The sequence below is a fragment of the Diachasma alloeum genome, unplaced genomic scaffold (genome assembly GCF_001412515.2).
Source record: "Diachasma alloeum isolate Michigan unplaced genomic scaffold, Dall2.0 Dall_scaffold_00284, whole genome shotgun sequence".
Classification (NCBI taxonomy): Eukaryota; Metazoa; Arthropoda; class Insecta; order Hymenoptera; family Braconidae; genus Diachasma; species Diachasma alloeum.
This window is the reverse complement of record NW_021680423.1, coordinates 765355-785433: the sequence shown is the minus strand read 5'-3', so window position 1 is coordinate 785433 and position 20079 is coordinate 765355. Positions and strand designations below refer to the sequence as shown.

The window sequence follows — 20079 nt, the reverse complement described above, 5'->3', positions numbered from 1 at the left end:
GAATATAATTTTTCGTCCGTCCGTAAACGGTGTTTAACGGATACGAAGTATGATGAACAACTGACTTCATGCTCGTAGGCTACGATTAACAAATCATACGTCCTTTGGCTTTGAAGAAAAAAACTCGAAATGAGGGCACTTACGTCAGTTTCTCTATACGTAGACAAAATAATTAAATTTTCAAATAAATGATTGTGTAATTAAATGGTTACGCATAAAACTCTTCATCTGGTAAACAGGTGTGACGAAACGAATTGCCTGACTCACACGCTGAGGAAACAATATTGCGTTTCAAGAATCTAGAATTGGCCGACCGTGCATCAATGGAACATTTAAATATTGCGTTATTCAATAGCTATTTACTCATTCCTTTAACTGCTCAAAAAATGGAGTGATGATGGAAGATGAATATTCACCGTACGGTTTCTTGTTGTCAAGAATTTCTGGGTATTTACGATGATTTCGAGTAAGGGCACTTTACAATTATAAAGTCTTTTACCAACATTAGGAATTTTTTCTGCGTTTTTTCAATCTTCTGTGATTTTCTCTTTCTCAACTTTTTCTCAAAAGTAGTATAATAGGAATATTCTCATACGTAAACATCTTAGCTCGCGCTATCAAAATTTTGTGATAGCAAATTTTTTTGAAAAATTACAATATCTTGTTTTTTAATGCTGCTTATCAGGAGCGTTTTATTATTGTGCTTTGGGGCGGGATACTTATAATCATACTAGCACTCTTATAAAGAGAAAAACGATGAAACAACGGAAAGATGAATGATGCAAGCTGCTAGTCTCCAAAATTTTCGCGATACCCCTTATCTTCAGATATCGAGACGATAATCCAACTCTTTCTTGACTCATACAGAAATTGAAGAGATTTCATTGCCCCACCAGGTCAAGAACGTACTGGAATTGTTTTAATCAGGTTTATGATTAGCAAAAGACTTAACTCGGTGTAACTATTGCTCGGGAAGCTTTAGCTATTCAAGGATGGCATCTACTCTCTAACGCACAGCTTTTTCCACCGGTGAATTTTTTGTTGAATGCTGTTGTTGAGGGAAACTTTAGAGCTTAAACATCGATGCACTACTGAACAATTCTATAATTCGTGATAAAAAATAAATTGCAAATTTCTTACATTTTGTTGAATTTGAGATCATTTCGATAATTAATGAGTTCAAAAGAAAATTCATAGTGCATTTTCCTATAAGCTTTTCGGGCGACAAAGAAATACCTTGAAATTTTCACGTAAAACCATTTCTTCCCCAAATAAAGACACCATTTGCGACAAGTGCTGAACTGGGTTCATTATGGCGTAGCCACACTGGGGGAGCAGTTTTCTAAGAACTTCATCAGTGTATTAGTGGAACTCAACGTTATAATCAAAATTATTTTTAATTTAATTAATCAAGTATAATTTCATTAATGATAATTTCTGTAACAAAAATTTTCAAGGTATAGGAAACTCACCTTAAAATTGTAAATATTGAGAGGAACCATTTTTATACGCCTCAAGTAACTATTTCGGTTTGTTCTCGTGCAAGAACATCTCCTCCAATTGATGCACCAATAAATTTATTAAAATTATTCAATTCAAACCGATAGGGAGTTGTGAGAATTTCTCTCATTACGCGCCTAAAGTCAGTGGAGAGACGGGTTCCAACTTTGGATACGCTGGTCAGTAGTAGAGGGCTAGATTGATGAGAGATCTCTTACTACGCCTAAAGAATGGGGGGGGGGGAGAATCGCGCCTAGAGAACGGCAGGAGAATTGTGCGCCTATTGATGGGTTAAACAATTTAAATTCAATAACGTTAAAGAGCTGGCGGCAACGGAGGAGATCGGTTCTGACCTATTTAGGGGAACTGAATGAATTCAAAGGGTTCTGATATCCATATTGAAGTTATCCTCTCCCCCCCCCCCATTTCCGTTCCTATCCCCTAGTTATTGTTCCGGATGTTTTGGGACACCCTGTACATCAGAAGATATAGGATTCCAAGACACGATTCAAATATTCCAGTAGTGCCTGGACCAGATTGGATGACAATATTAATTTGTTCTATTGAATGAGTGATATTGTATATTTTTTCATTTCCTTTCTAATCGATAGTGATTAATCATATCAATAGTAAAGCGATAAGATGATTCGGAAACGGAAAGAATTCTCTAATTAATAGTTTTAATTTTTATATTTTGGGCTTGAATCATTTCAACATTTCACCATCAGTAATAAATTTTGAAAGATGAAATGAGTCAAATTGAATAGATTCATTTATTGTTCCTGAATCAAAAATCCCAATGAAGAAATATAATAATTCAAAGGTTGGCATCTTCGAGGAACTCTCCATTTATTGCAGCTGCTACTTTCGGATTGTCCAGTATTGTTACATGGTTTCCCTCGAGTCTGTGAATTTTCACGCCCCCCGTCGTCAACTGAAAATAATTTACAATTTTTTTTTAGATTTTTTTCTCATCAAAGTTTTCTACACAATTTCTGTCTGAAAGTATTGACATCTTGAATCTGGAGCTCTTGACTAGTTACCTTCGTGAGTCCATAATCTGCAGAAAGATACTTGAAACTCTCTAAGGTGGGCTTCAATAATGTGATTGAAGATTTCAGAGGTGGGAGTCTTAAAGGATCGTAATTTCCAACAGCTATAAGGCGGTGATAAATAGCAATAGTGATATTCCTTTGGCCCTCAGGCGAGATTTTCATTGCATCATCTGGTATTCGGTCCATATATACATTGAGTTTCTCTTCCCACGTTTTGCATTTTTTGAGTTCTAAATATAGATCCCCACTAACATGGGGGGCCACAATATCAGTAATACCAATGAGCATATTAGTGCCGAGGTCATCATCATTTACGGCTCGTAACTGGTGATTTCTGATAGTCTTCAAGAATTCTGGAGAACCATCAACCAGAATTAGTTGACAATTACGACCTTGCGCTTCTAAATGTCGAACCATTTCGATTGCCACTAGAGATCCGAACGAGTATCCTACGATAAGAAAATCTTTCCGACTTTGGTTTTTCTTCAGAACGACCTGAAACACAATATCGTAATTAAGTTAAAATTTGTTCACTGTTTTTATTCACTCACTCACTGAATGAATAATTTTATCCTGAATGATGATAGAGGGACTTACAGGCAATAATTTGGTAGATAAATCTTCAATGGAGTCGCTGATGGGATCCAATTGCAGACAAGTAGCAGGAGCTTTGATCTCAGGTGCAATATTCATGAAAACAGAACCGAAACCTTCAATTCCAGGGATGAAGAACACCTCCTCGTGTCCCCTCTCTTGCTTGGTAGGTAATGTAAAGCTTATTTTGTTCATTATACTCTCGTCTGTGCCCAAAAGCTTAACCAGCAGATTCATTATCGAAGGAGCTTTTTCATCGGTACTGGTTGTAGTTTCCACCACTGACTCAGGATCCTTCGAAATCATGTCACTTAATTTGGCAAAGTTCAAGCCACGAATGTCTTGCGCTGTGAGAAATATTTCGAATTCACGCTCCAAGGTTTGCTTTATTTCTACTGCCATCATAGAGTCCATTCCGAGTTCAGCTAGTGATGTGTGTTGGCCAACTGACTTCAGATCTTTGAGACCCATGATATTGAGGACAGTATCGACAACATTGAGGGTGCCACTGCCACCTGCTCTCTTCTCAGCGACCACCATGCTTGCAACAACAGGACAACTCTGATTGAGAAAGCCATCGAGTGCATGGAGGCAGGATGTTATCTTCTGTTGGAGAGTACCGCCAATCACGAGCTCTTTGTCATCATCCTGCATGTCTGCGACGAGCCCAACATCCCCAATTGCTCCCCACTGGATTGCAAGGGCTGGAAGTCCTTCAGCAGCTCGTCTTTCACAGATTCTCTCCATGACTGAATTGGACATTCCATAGTTTGTTTGTCCTGCATTACCGCGTCCGCAGGAGACCGAAGAGAAGACAACGAAATGACGGAGTTTTGGACACAACCTTCTAGAAAGTTTGTCAAGATTTTTTGTACTCCAAGCTTTGGACTTGAAGGACTCTTCAAACGACTCTAGTGTTTGATTCTCTAAGAGGCTGTCCTTGAGGACGACCGCAAGATTGTAAATCGCATCCACTGGAGCTTGATTTGATGCTGCCAACAAAATCTCTTCACAATCTCCTACGTCTGATGCCTCTTTCCCAGTAATAATGGTGACCTTAACGCCGTAGCTCTGCCAGAGTTTGACCCGCATGAGTTGATAACCGTTTTTGACCCCTGAACGGGATGTGAGGATTAGGTGTTGAGCTCCTCTAAGAACTAGCCAGTCAGCCAGTTCCAGCCCAAAGCCTCCCAGACCCCCTAGAATTATGTAAGAGCGGTTTTTCCGGCAGTGGTATCGTGGGAGGGCCGGGATTGAAACCCCCAGGCTCTTTTCATCTTGAACCTCAAGGATTACCTAAAATTGAAATATCGTATTATGTGAGTTCCAAGAGAAATGTTCCCCGGAAAATTGTTCCCCAAAAACAGTTGACCAAAAACAGGAATTCTCCAAAAAAAACTGCAAAAACAAGCCCCAAAATGAAAAAAGAACCACAATAAGAAATTAATAAACACCAAATGGTTTGGTTATGAACATATTTACAAAAAACGAAGATCATTAAATACATATTACAACGAATCAAACAATATGAAATCCCAAACTCAAGAACAAGTCCGCGTGAAGAATGTAATTCAATATTAATTCAAAATGACAGAATGTTGGCAACGCTTTTCAGATATTTATCAATGTTATCGCGATTATAGGCATCAACAACAGTCCTAAGGCGACGATTATAATCACGGTAAGCTTTTTTCTTCTTAGCAGGAGAAGCACCGCTCCCAGCCTGTGTAATGATAACTACTACATAACGGGTGGCTCAACACTTACCATCCAGACGAATAAAATGAGAACAATAAAGAAATTGGAGCAAACAAAAAAATGAGGAACAATTTGCCGGGGAACAATTTTTCTAGAGATCCAGTTTGCAGGGACCAAGTATCTGGGTACCCATTCTGTGTCTTCCAACTATTATATCCCTTATGTTCAATGAGAATCAGTAATTGGGAAGTTCACTCACTTTACCGATGTGTTTTCCAGCAGCCATATACCTGAAGGCAGGTTCAATTTGATCCCTGGAAAAGATGGTGACGTTGAGTGGCTTAACAGCTCCATCGTCCAATGCTTTCTGCATCAGACCATGAAGTTCGTTCCTCTTTTGCTCGGTATCATCGAAAATTTTGTCCAACAAAATTCCATGAAAACTTATTTCTTTCAAGAACGCAGACATTCCTAGACGACTATTATTAGCCATATCGAATTTTCCAATCTCCAAAAATCTGCCTCCCTCAGCTAGACATCTAACCGAAGCCTGAAGTTTCTCATCAGCGAGTGAATTAAGAACAATGTCAACACCCTTTCCATTCGTCTTATTCATCACCAATTGCTCAAAACTGGTATCTCTAGAATTCCCAATATGATCGTTAGGAATCTGGGGGAACGTCTTCCGAATGAATAATCTCTTTTCCATAGTACCAACAGTAGTGAAAACTTCACATCCAGTCCAAAGTGCAAGATTGATAGCTGCTTGTCCAACACCACCGGATCCAGCATGAATCAGTACCTTATCACCCTTTTTCATGTTGCCGCGGAAGTAAAGAGCATAAACGCAAGTACCATAAACACAGGGTACGGTAGCTGCATCTTTTAGTGTCCAAGAATCAGGGACATTCCAAGCGAGAGTAGGATCGTAATTCAAAATATTCGTCATAGCACGACAAAGGACCATCCCCATTACTCTGGAACCATCCGTTTTTATTCCAGCATATTCAATTCCCAGAACGCACTCTGCTGCACTCCTCGATTTAACGAAAATTTCAGGAGTAAGTTTTCCAGTGGCCAACATGATATCTTTGAAATTTATTGATGAGTAAACAATCCTGACCTGATTAGAAAGCTTGCAATTCGGTGTGATTGGCCCTTCCATCCAACGGAATGAACTAAGATCACCTCTCACGAGCTGATTTGCCCAGGCATGGTAGACAGGACGTGATGTGATCGATGGTAGGGGAAGATGTCTATATGATCCCCATGTGCCTCTTGATCTCAAGACATTTATTGCGAGATTCAGCTTTAGGTGATCAGCATACAGGGGCTCCGAGAGCGAGAAATTTGGAGCATTCGAATCTTGAATCAATAGCCCTCTAACTATTTCCCCACCAGGCTCCTTTCGAAGGCAATTGACTAGACCCAAAAGTCCATTCTCAAATGCTTTATCACTGATCAGCAAAATTCTCGATGATCCCGTGACGTTTCGTTCAACCTCTGCCTTTAGCGCTGTTTGTAAGGTGTTCACCCAGAAGAATTGTTCATTGTTTACAGGTATTACGATAGTATTCTTAGGTATTCTTTCGATTTTCCGAAGAAGCAAAAAAGTGATTCCGCGAACAACTTTTTCAAAAACTATGTTCAATCCATATTTTTTAGATGACTGAATAACTTCTTGTGGAGGTGATGATTCCAGGGTTACAGCAAAAGCTCCGTCCTTCAGGGTTGTCAGAAGCTGACTTATTGATTCATCTTTTTGCGCAGCTAGGAGGTTACGTCCTGCTAAAATCAATGCATTCATTTCTGGAGTTAATTTCTTGTAATCTGTGATATTGATATTCTCAGGAATATCTCCGGGGCGTAAGTCATTCTCTGCGGTGACGATATTAACATCTGCCTGGACCATGGGTAGATTCGCCAAAGTCTCTGATATGTGAAAGGAAAGAAGTTCTTCTGGAAGATGTTTCTCCCCTGCTTGTAGGGTTTCTAAGGTTTTCACCTTGAGGCCGAGGTGATTTTCGAGAGCAAGGTGAGTCGCCAAACGGACTGCATCTTTTAAAGGTATGTCTGCACGATCTCTATGGGCTACAAATTTATAGGTCTCCAGAACGGGATCACCTAGTGGCTTTCTTCGGGCTATTGCACTGGCCTGCAAACCACGGATTTGGACGCCACCGGAGAAGATTACGTCGTGTTGCTTGCTCGTATAAACCTTGAATTCTTGAACAAATGAATTAATAAGGGATAAGAATGCGAATTTAATTAATTTCAATAGTGAAATGCAGAATTGTTCAATTCAAATGTGACAGTCTTATTGGTGTAGAAACATTTTAGTAATTATCAAGTCCAAAATGGAATATGAAAAGAGATTCGCCATCGATAATTTCTCAAGCTACAAGAGAGGTTTTCCTAACTTCTTATCCTATAACAGGAGATATTATTTCCCTTCACGTCGGTACGATTTCCTGTTCTCGCGGATCTGGCAAACTCCTTTAGGGAATCATTCCAAGTTATTTGTCGAACATTAATTTATTTATTTTACGTCATTACTGTGATTCAATTCATTCAATTTGTCATTCATGCATTTTAATTTGAATTTCGTTAATATGTAAGAAGACGGTTCAGCGTGATTGGGTCGTCGTTATAGGTTCATGGCCTAAAGTATTGATTTTTGCTAATTCCTGCGACTGGAAATAAGCAACAAGTCGCCAGTGGGACCCTTCACCCGGCAGCGATGTAGTGTGGACATACTCTGTTATTATTCATATTTTGTACTGTTTTCTATTTATTATTGTATTGTGTGATCGATCCTTGAGTCGATTCCCGAGAACAATTTTGAGGTTCCTGTTAAATAAACTGAGCGCATTTGTCGATATAAAACAGTGAGTGAATCAATCATTATTTGAATATTCATATCATTATTCTTCTAATTCTTTGAGAATCCTTTGCTTCTACCTTGTTTATCACGTGGCATCTCACGGATCTGTTGATAATGCTTCCTTGTATTGATCGTTAGTTTTCCAATTCCTATAGGTACGAAAAGACTGCGAGTGTCACGCCCTAGAAGTCCCATTTGCAGCATGTTATCCATAAAGGCCACCCAGTTATTTGCCCAACGGATGGTTCCCTTGGATCCATCAGTGGTAGCACTCTTAAGAGCTCTGAATAGTCCAGAATACTGATATCCACGTAATCTGAACTCTTTGTAGATGTCTTTACTGGTCATTTGTTCAGGTTCCTCTTTGTTTGTTATTGGGAAGCTTATCTGTTCTTGCTGGGGATTCGGTGTGTGACGAACAGTTCCCGTTACCACTGCTACACCTCCTTCTACTACTTCAAACTTCCCTGTACCTGAAATGAAATTGAATTCTGAAGTTATCTCGGTGATCAGTGGTCCTCGAATGAATTGTCAGTGGGATATTAGTAAAACATACTCAGTAAAAAAAAATCTCATTCTTCATCTAAACAAATGAGTCTCCATATATTTCTATTCTAACTAACAATAGAAATCTTGTTTTACCTTTCTGAATCGTAATAGTTAACTCAAAAGTGACATCTTTCGAGAGTGTAGTAGCCCTCAAAAACCGCACATCTTCAAACACAACAGGCACTTCAGTATACAATTCTCCCTTCATCATTCCTATAGTTTCCCAGACGAGGGACAAATATCCAGTTGCAGGTAGGAGATTCTTCCCATCAATGACATGTCCCTCCATATATTCATAATCCTCATCAGTCATGGCCAACTCCACAATCCTCTCCCCTGAATCGATTTTCTCTTGCGTTCTGTAGGAGGTAACGAACCAGTCTTCAGAGTGTTCCCACTTGATTAATGGAGATAACATGGGTGTCCCTCTAGATACGGGAAATTTTACTTCAGGGTACAATTTCCAAATAGCAGGCTGTAATCCATTTTCATAAAATTTTCCAATTGCCTGCAGGAAAACTTCAGCATTGTCCTGATGTCCATTTTGAGTGAGAGTCATATGGATGACTTCAGAATTGAAAGAACTTTTCGGAATATCTTGAAGTCCATCAGGTGTTATCTCGATGACAACGGCACCTTTGGGAATAAGTGCAGTTGTCTCTTTGAGAAGAACAGGAGCAAGGAGATTGTTCGTAAAATATTCAGCTGAAGACAGTCTTGCCTGAGGTGACTTCCACTGTGAATGGGGTATCGATGTGCTGAGCCATTTAGAACTCCTAGGTTTAGGTTCTGAGATGATTTTCTTCAAGTATGCAAAGAGCTTTGGTCCAACATCTGCTATGCATTTGCTGTGATATGCGATTTCATTACATGGAATTTCTCGAGCGAAGATGTTATTTGCTGAAAGTTTTGCAATCAAAGATTTGATTGACTCTACTGGACCACTTACGGCAGTCATCTCAGGGCCATTGTGACAAGCAACTTCGATATCTGATGGGCAAAGCTTCTGAGTTTGCTCATATCCCAAACCAATCATTGCCATTGCACCTCTGATTTTATTAGATTCCATCAGAGCTAGAGCTTCTCCATATGCGGCTAAGATCGTTTGTTCTACTGTAAGAGAACCATCTGCGTAGCCGCAAGCCAGTTCTCCGAAGGAATATCCGATAATAGCATCTGGAAATATTCTTAAAGATGTTAAGAGATCAAATAAACCAATCTGCACCGCTACTATTCCAACTAAGCAATTGGAGAGCTTCTTGAAGATCGCTTCGACGGGATTCGTCAAGATGTCATAGATGTTTATTCCACGCAGTTTCAAAACTGCATCGCATTTCTTTATGGAATTCGCGAAGACTGGGAAGCGAAGAAGAGATGTGCCCATGCCTGGCCATTGGGAACCGATTCCTGAGAAGAGGAACCAGACTTGATGCTTGGTCCCCGCATAGTACTTGAGCCCTCGAAGCTTCTTTTTAGGGCTGGAAGTGCCTACAACCGTGTAACCACGATAAAGATGACCTGCAAGATTCTCTGCATGAAGGTCGTGAAGCAGGCGGACGTATTCTACATCAACTGGACGACTTTCAACCTGCGCTCAAGGACAGAAATTGGGATCCTTTAACAAAGAAGATGAATTACCGGAGCCGAAAATCCTTATAATGTTATACGAATTCTTTTAAAACTGTAGAATAGACATTCAAGAACCTAACGAAGTGCGAATTGAAGAATTGAAATATATGGACCATTCCATTGAATACCGTATGCAAATACAGCCTCAAAATGTTTGACAATTTTTCATTTGTTTGTTCACATTACTTATTTGTAGATAAAAGTTTTTTAAGCTCTACGAGCCTAAACGATTTTATTTAAAATTGATTGATCTAATTAACCTTTTAGGTTTAATTTTAATATCCCCACTCTATGGCCGTTGAAACGAAATGCCGGTTTCCTTACTCGAGCGTCGTACGATGCTAATTATTTTTTTCCTCACTTAAATTTCATGGTGAAAATCAGGAAATAAAACTGCAAATCTTGAATTTAGTTTGCTCGCCATGATTTTCTCCAAAACCATCTTTTGTATGCATAAGAATTGAATAAAATCATAAAAAAATGTTCGAAAAAGTTGAGGCCGAATTTGTGTACCATATTTGGATGTATAGTTCATATTGCCTCACATATCATAGTTAATAATATAAATAAATCATGTAATTTTCCGCGTATTTTGAATAAATGATCAAAGACTAACAGATGGAAAATTTTCTAATTCAAGCGTGCCCGCATAGAAAAAAATATAAGCCAAAACTTATAAGTGATATATAGTGATTTTGCTGGAATTATATCTTGAATATATCCGCCTTGTATACCAGGTATATGCTATACCCAGTGGCATATATGTACACACATATATCCAACATATATCGCAAATATTGCATTTTTTGCCGGAAAGTATACCCCATATAAGCGGATATAAGTGACATATATTTCTGTATAGATATTTTTTCCATGTGGGTGATTTTGTAGCAAACATTGACTTATCAATGTTTCCATCGTCACAAGGTCAAGGAATATTTGATATGAAATAATTAATTAAAAATAGCGTAGAATTTTTCACAGAATATTATGTAGAATTTATATTATTGGCTTCCGGATGAATGTCATGTTCGGTTTCAGGATTGCATCGACGTTCCGCAAACATTGTAGTCTGCACCTTCAGAGTTATGAGCTCTGGATCTGTGCTCCGATGTTTGGAGGTACTTTTGATATGTCCTGGCCTCCAATAAAAGCAATGATGGTGGAGGGGCAGGGGGTCAAGCCAATCGTATAAATTTTTTTCAATTGATCGATTGGTCTCTCGGAAGAACTGACAAAATTCCTTACTTCTGAAGAATCTTTTTTTTTCTAAACTCTATGGGCTCCCCAAAATCCATAAGAAGTCTGTTCCTCTCCGTCCCAATGTAAGCAACTTCGGAGCACCAACTTATCAACTGGCTCAGTTTCTCACAAAACCATTACAAAAGTTAACTTGGATGGTTTGTCCATCCAGAATCCGCTCAATTTCATCAAAAAGCTAATGAATCTCACGATCTCTCCAGTTGGTACCAGAAACTTGGAAATACTCAAGAAATCCAAGTATATTTCTCCCCAATTCCTTCTTTTGATTGAGCACTAGGAAGTACTCTCTTTCAAACTGAAAGTATATGGAAGTGAGTTCGAGGGAGAGAACTATAAGCGAAAATCGGGTGCAGCAATGAGTTCTCCCATTTCCCCGCTTATTACAAATATATTCGTGAAATACTTTTAGAACGAAGTATTGAAGTCAGCATTTCTAAAACCCACTATAGGGTACAGGTATGTGATTGATACCTTTATCATCGGGCCACATGGGAAGACAGGTCTAACACAATTCCTGGAGTTCTTGAATATTCAACTCGAGCATCAAGTTCACCATGGAAACGAGCACGACGGACATCACCCATTTATAGATGTCCTAGTTCGACGCCACGAGGATGCTACTCTAGGCCACCAGGTATATCGCAAGCCAACTCATACAAATAGGTATTTCTCTGCTGTTAGCTCCTTAATGTACAGAGCATTCACAATCTCTAAACCCTCCAATGTTGACAGTAAAGTTGAACATCTTGAGACTGCTCTGACCAAGAGGGAATATAGCATTCAACTAATTTGAAAGGTCAAGTAGAAGCTACAAAGCAAACTCTCATCTCCCCAAAGGGAGACTAATCCTGAGGATAACCAAGAAAGACCTGAAGTAGCCCTCTTCCAATATTTGAGAGGCAAAACGGGCCGCATAAGTAAAGTACTGATCAAGCGTCATAAGGGGTTTATAAGGACCAAACAAAGATCCAAGGGTCAAATTATGGCCAAGGGCCAAAAAGGGGGATACAAAAGTCCAAGTGTGCGATAGCACCCATGGGTCAAATGAAAGGCTACTAGAGTCGAACACAAGGAACCTTCTTATGACCCCCATCTGACTTCCATATGACCCACATATGACCCTCTTATAACATCTATATGACCCCCATATGAACTCCCGATGACCTTCATACTGCCTCTATATAACCCCCTATGTCTCTCAACTGACTCGCATATGACTCCTATACACCCCCATATGACACTTAAAAAACTCTCACATGACCTCCATATGACCCTCATAGAAAAACCCATAAAGAATAGAGGACCTATAAAAAATTCAAACTGGCCGTTGCGAATACTTTAACCCTTAAAAATTCAGTTTTTGACCCTTTCCCAAACGAAATAAAGTTATCAATGAGTTCCCCCAACAATTTCAAGTAAATCTAGATAATTTTTTTGTTTCTTCCATAATACTCGTTTGCCAAATATACGTATTTTTTAATGTAATTAATTCAAAATAGAAAACTTTTTTCCAAACAATGAAAATGCTTTCCTAAATATTCCCGAACGGTTCCCAAATGATTGCCATCAATGAAAATTGATAGTGAATCATCTGCCAAATATAAGACTGTGTGTAGAGATGCGAAGGCGTCATGTGACCGGTCATAAAGCGGCCATGTGACCGTCATTGACGGTCACATGAGGAGGCCCCAATGACCGCCGGTCCGGTCACAAAAAATTTTTATGCCACTCATGCCTGAAACCGGCTGAATTAGACACGAGACGCGAAGCGGCTTCGTGACATAAAATTTTGTTCAGTACTTGTTGGGAAATTTCGTCCTTAACGTGGGTGGTTACATTACTCGCCTTCGGCTCATGCTCAAACCCCACACACGTTAAAGACGAAATTGCCCCACACGTGCTGAAATATACTATTATGTCATAGGTGCCCAGAATCACGCGATTCTACCGAGCGAAGCGAAGTTAGAATCGCGGATTCTGGGCCCTATGACATAAAATAGTATACGAAACTCGTGCGTAATGGTGTTTTTTGACTCGTGGGATTGTAAAACTCGCCTTCGGCTCGTTTTACAACTTCCCACGAGCCAAAAAACCCATTACGCACTTGTTGCGTAATATACTATTATATGATACGTGCGTGTAACCGCGTGGGTTTCAGTTGACTATAGTCAACTGGAAAGTAGCCAGTTTCAAGCGCCTACCCACACTCAACTGAAACCCGAAATAATGCATGACGCGCATGCGCATCACCTATTAAAAGAGAATAACAAGGAAGGAAATCTAACCTCCGAATAGTGAATACATGGAATGACTGAAAAATGAAAAGGTGATTTTCGAAGCAAATAAAATGAGCCAAAATCGTATAATTCCTGATAGTGATAAAGAGTTAGGTAGTGAGGAGAATTTATTTACTGATGAGGAGGAGTTTATTGGTAATGTGACATTTGAAGAAAATGGAAATAAAATATTCTCCAATGAAGCAACAGCAGGATCGCCAAACTCCGCAGAAGAGAATCCGTTATGATGATTTTGATAACAACACCGAAAATCTTCCATCAGATATTTTAGCAAATGCCCAAAAGGCCAAAAATCAGATGCTACCAACAACTTCTATAGAAAAATATAACGTTTTGTATCATATTTTTTTATAATTATAACTTTCGTTTTTTTGCGAATTCTTAATGATTTTTAAAAATTGTATTTTGTAATTATTATAATTAATTTTTTTCAATTAAAAATACTTAACGTTTTTTGAACTACATATTTAATGAATATAATTAATTTTTTCTTCAGAAGTTCCGCATAATTTTTAAATCACACTTTTTCATAATTATTTTTTTAAATAAATGTGATCTTTTTTCTTCAGTGGGAGGGGGGCTTCGCCCCCTGGATCCCCTTTTCTCGTGGGGAGCTTCGCCCCCCACACCCCCCCCTCCCCCCCCCCCCTCCACCCCCAGACTTCATCACGCACTTATCATATAAAATAGTATACGCAACACGTGCGGACAGCAGGCGGTATCACTCGGGCGGCTGCGCTGCCCTCGTGAGTAACCGCCTGCTTTCCGCACTAGTTGCGTAATGTACTATTCCATGACGGTCACAATTGGCCGAAAAACTATGACGATCATTTTCCATCTATATAGATGGAACACTTTTTTGTTCATCTATTTTTTTTTCTAATTAACTAGAACTCTTGACTTTGTTTACTTACTTTAGTATCTAGAACTCTTGGGTTCGTTTATTTTGTTCCAAAGATGAAAAGTGTAATCATTCTCTCATAAGTATGGAAAAATATATGTAAGTACATGTTTCATAATTTTATAATTAAAAAAAACTGTTGTACAATTGTACACATACATTTCGAGTCTTCCGTAAAAACCTTATAATAAACAATAATTGATAATCAATAATAAATTGAACGAATAAACGATGCCAATTATGTAGAAATTATATGACCGTCACAAAAAGCAATATATTTATAACGGTCATTTTGCACCTATATAGATGGTTTGGTAACGGAAATTACTATTTTACTCTTTTGACGGTCAAAAATTATTTGTGACGGTCACAAAAAATTTGTGACCGTCATTTGCCATTAAAAAGTTCGGGACGTCACATGACCGTCATTTTTTGGTCATATGACACAATCGCAAAAATGACGGTCATTTCGCATCTCTGTGTGTCAAGGGGCTGATAGACGGTCTAGTTATAGCTAGCGGGGGGTATGGGGAAACGTAAAAGGGGAATATTGCAATCGCTTGGTGGTCACAGGTAGTCCACTTTGAACTTTTCGGTGGTAAAAATCAATGAGTTATAAAGAATCGAAAATTTCACCTATGATCGACGGAAGGGCTGCATATTTTTGAGAAATCGAGGCATGAATTTATGTGTAATCAGGTGATGGTCAAAGGTGATGTAACACCTAATTCGACGTGTCCTAAAAGAAAAGACGTAACTCCTATGTTTAAGCATAGGAGTTACGTCTTTTCTTTTAGGAGACGTCGAATTGATTAATGCACTCTTTCATTTGATAATGAACAATATTTATAAACGTGCTACATACCGGGGGGCTAGTATTATTCATGGGCCATTCTGTCCGATTCTCTACGTAAATTCTCCCTTAACCCCGATAGGTGAATTTCAATATCCCCACTCTATGGTCGCCAAAGCGGAATACCGACGTCCTCACTCCCCTGATGGGTCACACGATAGAGAGGTCGAGTTGTTCACTCAGTCGAGTGCTAATTGATCACGGTTCGATTGATTGCCCAATGATAAACCAACCATTGACCATCGATCGAGCAACGATCGACTAGCAATCGACCAACAATTGACCATCGACCGTCGATCGACTGACCATCGACCAGCAATCAACCAATGATCGACCATCGATCGACTAACCATCCATCCAGTGATCAATCAACGATCGACCGACCATCGACCGAGTGAACAAGTCGACCTCCTATCGAGTCACCATCGATCGATTCGCCAGGGTGGAGTGTCCTACTATGCTTTACTACGCTTTCCACCTTGGAGGGTGTAAAAAAAATATCTAATAGTGTTTATTTTCTTATTACTTCCATATGGAAGCATTGAAATCGTTCTATTTTTAGATTCTCTAATTTTACTTGGAAATGATGTAGAATGGTCTGAAACGTAAAAATACGAAGTTTGACCACCTTGTATATATGGGGAAGGAATATATAAACCCCTACTCCATGAAACGTTTCACAAATCGAAAGGTGTAATTTGAACAGTGAATTAAATAAAAACCTTGAAAAAATATATCCACTCGCTTCCGGTGAACCCCCTAACAAATGAAGTGATGTATTGGAAAAATGAATTCTAAAAAAAACGAAAGAAAATTTTGAAGAAGGAAAATATCTATCCCTCCTCCCATGAAGTCTCTCACCGCCGCAAACCCATTTTACCCCACCGTTTCGCCAACGCCAGTCTTCTTATCGCCCACCTCAACCCTTTTCATCTCTTTCTCCTAACTACCGTTTCAAGGCCAAAAAGAATCCTTAGTCAGATGGATACATTAATTAATTAAATAAATGCATGAAATGACGAGAGAATAGTGAAAATTAATGAAACGAGATGTGTGCGTTGGTACGGGTGCGTCGGAACGAGAGAGTTAAACTTGATGGGATACATTAAACTTGATGTGAACCAACGACTTCCCGATAAATTTTCTTTCTCGTTATTATTTAAAAAAAACGGAAGAAAACCCCAAAATGTCATATTTTGTGAGGTTTTTTCAGCATTACTGGAGATCTATGCAGCTAATCGCCACCAAAATTCAACCAGATCTAAGGTATTTTCAGTTCTTTCAATTGAACTAACTACGACTTCGGAGGCATTATACGATCAGGAGAAATTGTTGAACAAAATTTTGTCCACTATATATCATTTTTGAGAGATTTTTCCAGGATTGCTGAAAATCTATTCAGTCGATTTTCACCAACATTTGATCAGGGCTAAGTTAGATTGTGTAATCTATGGACAGAGGATCATTCGTCCCATAAATTTTTCTAGTCACGAGACATGAGTCACGAGACAGGGTGACGAGATCCGAGACACGAGACACGAGATACGAGGGACGAGCCGGTGGATCCTACGTACCATACTATTTTCCAGTCACGAGACACAAGATACGAGGCACGAAGCACGAGATATGAGGCACGAGCCCTGGGATCCTCCGTACCATACAATTTTTCAGTCACGAGACACGAGACACGAGGCACGAGACACGAAATACGAGGCACGAGATACGAGACACGAGCCCGGGAATCCTTCGTAGCATACTATTTTTCAGTGACGAGACACGAGACACGAGATACGAGGCACGAGCCCGGGGATCCTCCGTACCATATTATTTTCCAGTCACGAGATACGAGACACGAGACACGAGACACGAACCACGTTTTGGGGGTGCGAATATCCACAGCGTTTTTTTCATGATGTCATCCTTCTCCCATGAATAATCATACAAAAAATCAAATCAAAGGGAAATACCTTGATTTGAACACTTTTGCTACGCTTGAATCCTGGAATGTTATTTATTTACTATCTCGTCAATAAGCCCGGTGGCTTGGCGCAGTGGGTAAGTTCGTTGCCGCACATGCGAAAGGTTCCGAGTTCAAATCCCGGCCGGGTAGAATGGTGTGATTTAACCATTTAAAGTCTTGATCATTATCGCAGTATACCCTAACCGGGTCGAAGCGATGTAAAATAATGATAAAAAAAATCTCGTCAATATACCATGTAAACAAAAGACGACTGAGGTGAGTAAGGAATGTTAGTTGTTATTCTTTATTTTCCGTCATTAGCAAATATCTTTTGTCAAATTCACACTATCACAGTGGTTTATTCAGCTAGTGAATGATTAAACATCGTATTAATATTAGATGAGTGTCAAGGAGTGTACGGCTTTCCAAATAGACGACCACATTCTTCTGTTACAGTCATTTGCCAAATCGAGCGGGATTGTCGACAGTGAAGAATTGGGCAACGATGACGTCAGCAAGGTTTCAACCCTGACTATCTATGCAATCCTGTTTTCGCAATGATGCACATGAATCTTCGCATTAGTTTACGGGACAGTGAACGTGATTTGGAAGTACTATATAGTCCGGCTCAGTGTTGAGATCTGGTCGATATCATTCCTACCATATCATGCTGACGCAATTATTATCTCCCTAAGATATAGAGAACCGCATCTACTGTCATTGGGCTTTAGGAAGGTTAAATGACGCCCCAGATTTCTTCCGAATACGTCGCATTTAGTAATGAATCTCAGAGTACTGGCTCCTTGAATCATCACAATTGTCACTATTGGTGATCCAAAACCCTCATTGGACTCAAAGCATTGATCACCAGCACCGGTGAAGTGTGAACGTGTGCTGTGGTATTGTTGACGGTCCAAGTGATACACCAACAAGAAGGTACACCACCGTACTTCAGTTGATTTGCAGAGATGGATTGGACATGTAATCGCAAACATTCCATTTGAAGTCCTTTGATCGTTTCGAAATGTCCGATGCCGGCTGGAGTTGTGCCTTGCTGTTAATGGCGATAATGTCGAATATCTGCAATAAGTGTTCGCGACACTTACACGAAGATACATGTACAGCATGTGGAATAGGACTTGTAAGGTAATCCGAATAAAGCTATTTCCTTATCATTTGATTTTTGTATGATTATTCATGTGAAAACAATAACGTCATCAAAAAACGTTACGCATGAATTTTCGTCGGTAAGACAAACAACTTTTGTAGGGAGAAAAATATTGTTGCCATTCAAGACNCTCGTCAATATACCATGTAAACAAAAGACGACTGAGGTGAGTAAGGAATGTTAGTTGTTATTCTTTATTTTCCGTCATTAGCAAATATCTTTTGTCAAATTCACACTATCACAGTGGTTTATTCAGCTAGTGAATGATTAAACATCGTATTAATATTAGATGAGTGTCAAGGAGTGTACGGCTTTCCAAATAGACGACCACATTCTTCTGTTACAGTCATTTGCCAAATCGAGCGGGATTGTCGACAGTGAAGAATTGGGCAACGATGACGTCAGCAAGGTTTCAACCCTGACTATCTATGCAATCCTGTTTTCGCAATGATGCACATGAATCTTCGCATTAGTTTACGGGACAGTGAACGTGATTTGGAAGTACTATATAGTCCGGCTCAGTGTTGAGATCTGGTCGATATCATTCCTACCATATCATGCTGACGCAATTATTATCTCCCTAAGATATAGAGAACCGCATCTACTGTCATTGGGCTTTAGGAAGGTTAAATGACGCCCCAGATTTCTTCCGAATACGTCGCATTTAGTAATGAATCTCAGAGTACTGGCTCCTTGAATCATCACAATTGTCACTATTGGTGATCCAAAACCCTCATTGGACTCAAAGCATTGATCACCAGCACCGGTGAAGTGTGAACGTGTGCTGTGGTATTGTTGACGGTCCAAGTGATACACCAACAAGAAGGTACACCACCGTACTTCAGTTGATTTGCAGAGATGGATTGGACATGTAATCGCAAACATTCCATTTGAAGTCCTTTGATCGTTTCGAAATGTCCGATGCCGGCTGGAGTTGTGCCTTGCTGTTAATGGCGATAATGTCGAATATCTGCAATAAGTGTTCGCGACACTTACACGAAGATACATGTACAGCATGTGGAATAGGACTTGTAAGGTAATCCGAATAAAGCTATTTCCTTATCATTTGATTTTTGTATGATTATTCATGTGAAAACAATAACGTCATCAAAAAACGTTACGCATGAATTTTCGTCGGTAAGACAAACAACTTTTGTAGGGAGAAAAATATTGTTGCCATTCAAGACAACAGGCTTTATGTTCGTAGCATAGAAATATAAGCAACAGAGCCTGGATTCCATTAGCACTGGGTTTCCCCTCGTCGAAACCTACAGCTTTTAGTAGAAGAATTTTGCTGTGCCTCCTTTTTTACAAGAAATATTAAGCCTCTTTTTCTTCTTTTTTATGGCTCTAGCTGCAGTGGGTATTCGGCCGTTATTCTTCTGTGAGATATTTCAGGAATTAGGAGATAGATAGGTTCGTAAGGTAGATACGGCGGAAAGCGAGGGGGTCTGAGACATCATCGAATCGGTGGGATGGTTTGGTTATTGCGTATAAAGGGAAAATAACTGAATGTAAAGCAATCTAGAAAGAGTTCAATTTTAACACTCGTTCGTGTGACAAAATTGTGTAGACTGAACAAAAGTTTCACTTCAGGGGATTTGATTAGTTTGTTTATATTATATTCGGTAATATCTAGTTTGTTAAGGGTGTTTGAAATCCTGCCTAAAAAAATTGTTTTGGAAAAATAAAAAATAAATCAGTGAGAGTTAGGGTTTGTTTACCATC

The 20079-nt window shown here is 39.4% G+C and overlaps 1 protein-coding gene across 1 annotated transcript in view; it reads right to left on the bottom strand.

Moving 5' to 3' along the window:
- Nucleotides 1-2171: 2171 nt before the first annotated feature.
- The window catches only part of LOC107038503 (fatty acid synthase), a 32555-nt gene continuing 14647 nt past the window's right edge, over nt 2172-20079 (bottom strand). Inside the window, exons 5-10 of the mRNA XM_015257644.1 lie at nt 8374-9868; nt 7809-8204; nt 5107-7073; nt 3153-4445; nt 2544-3050; nt 2172-2434 (exon numbers count right to left, since the gene is read on the bottom strand). Of these exons, the coding sequence (XP_015113130.1) occupies nt 2318-2434; nt 2544-3050; nt 3153-4445; nt 5107-7073; nt 7809-8204; nt 8374-9868 (5775 nt within the window). The 3' untranslated portion in view covers nt 2172-2317. The remainder of the gene's footprint in view (nt 2435-2543; nt 3051-3152; nt 4446-5106; nt 7074-7808; nt 8205-8373; nt 9869-20079) is intronic.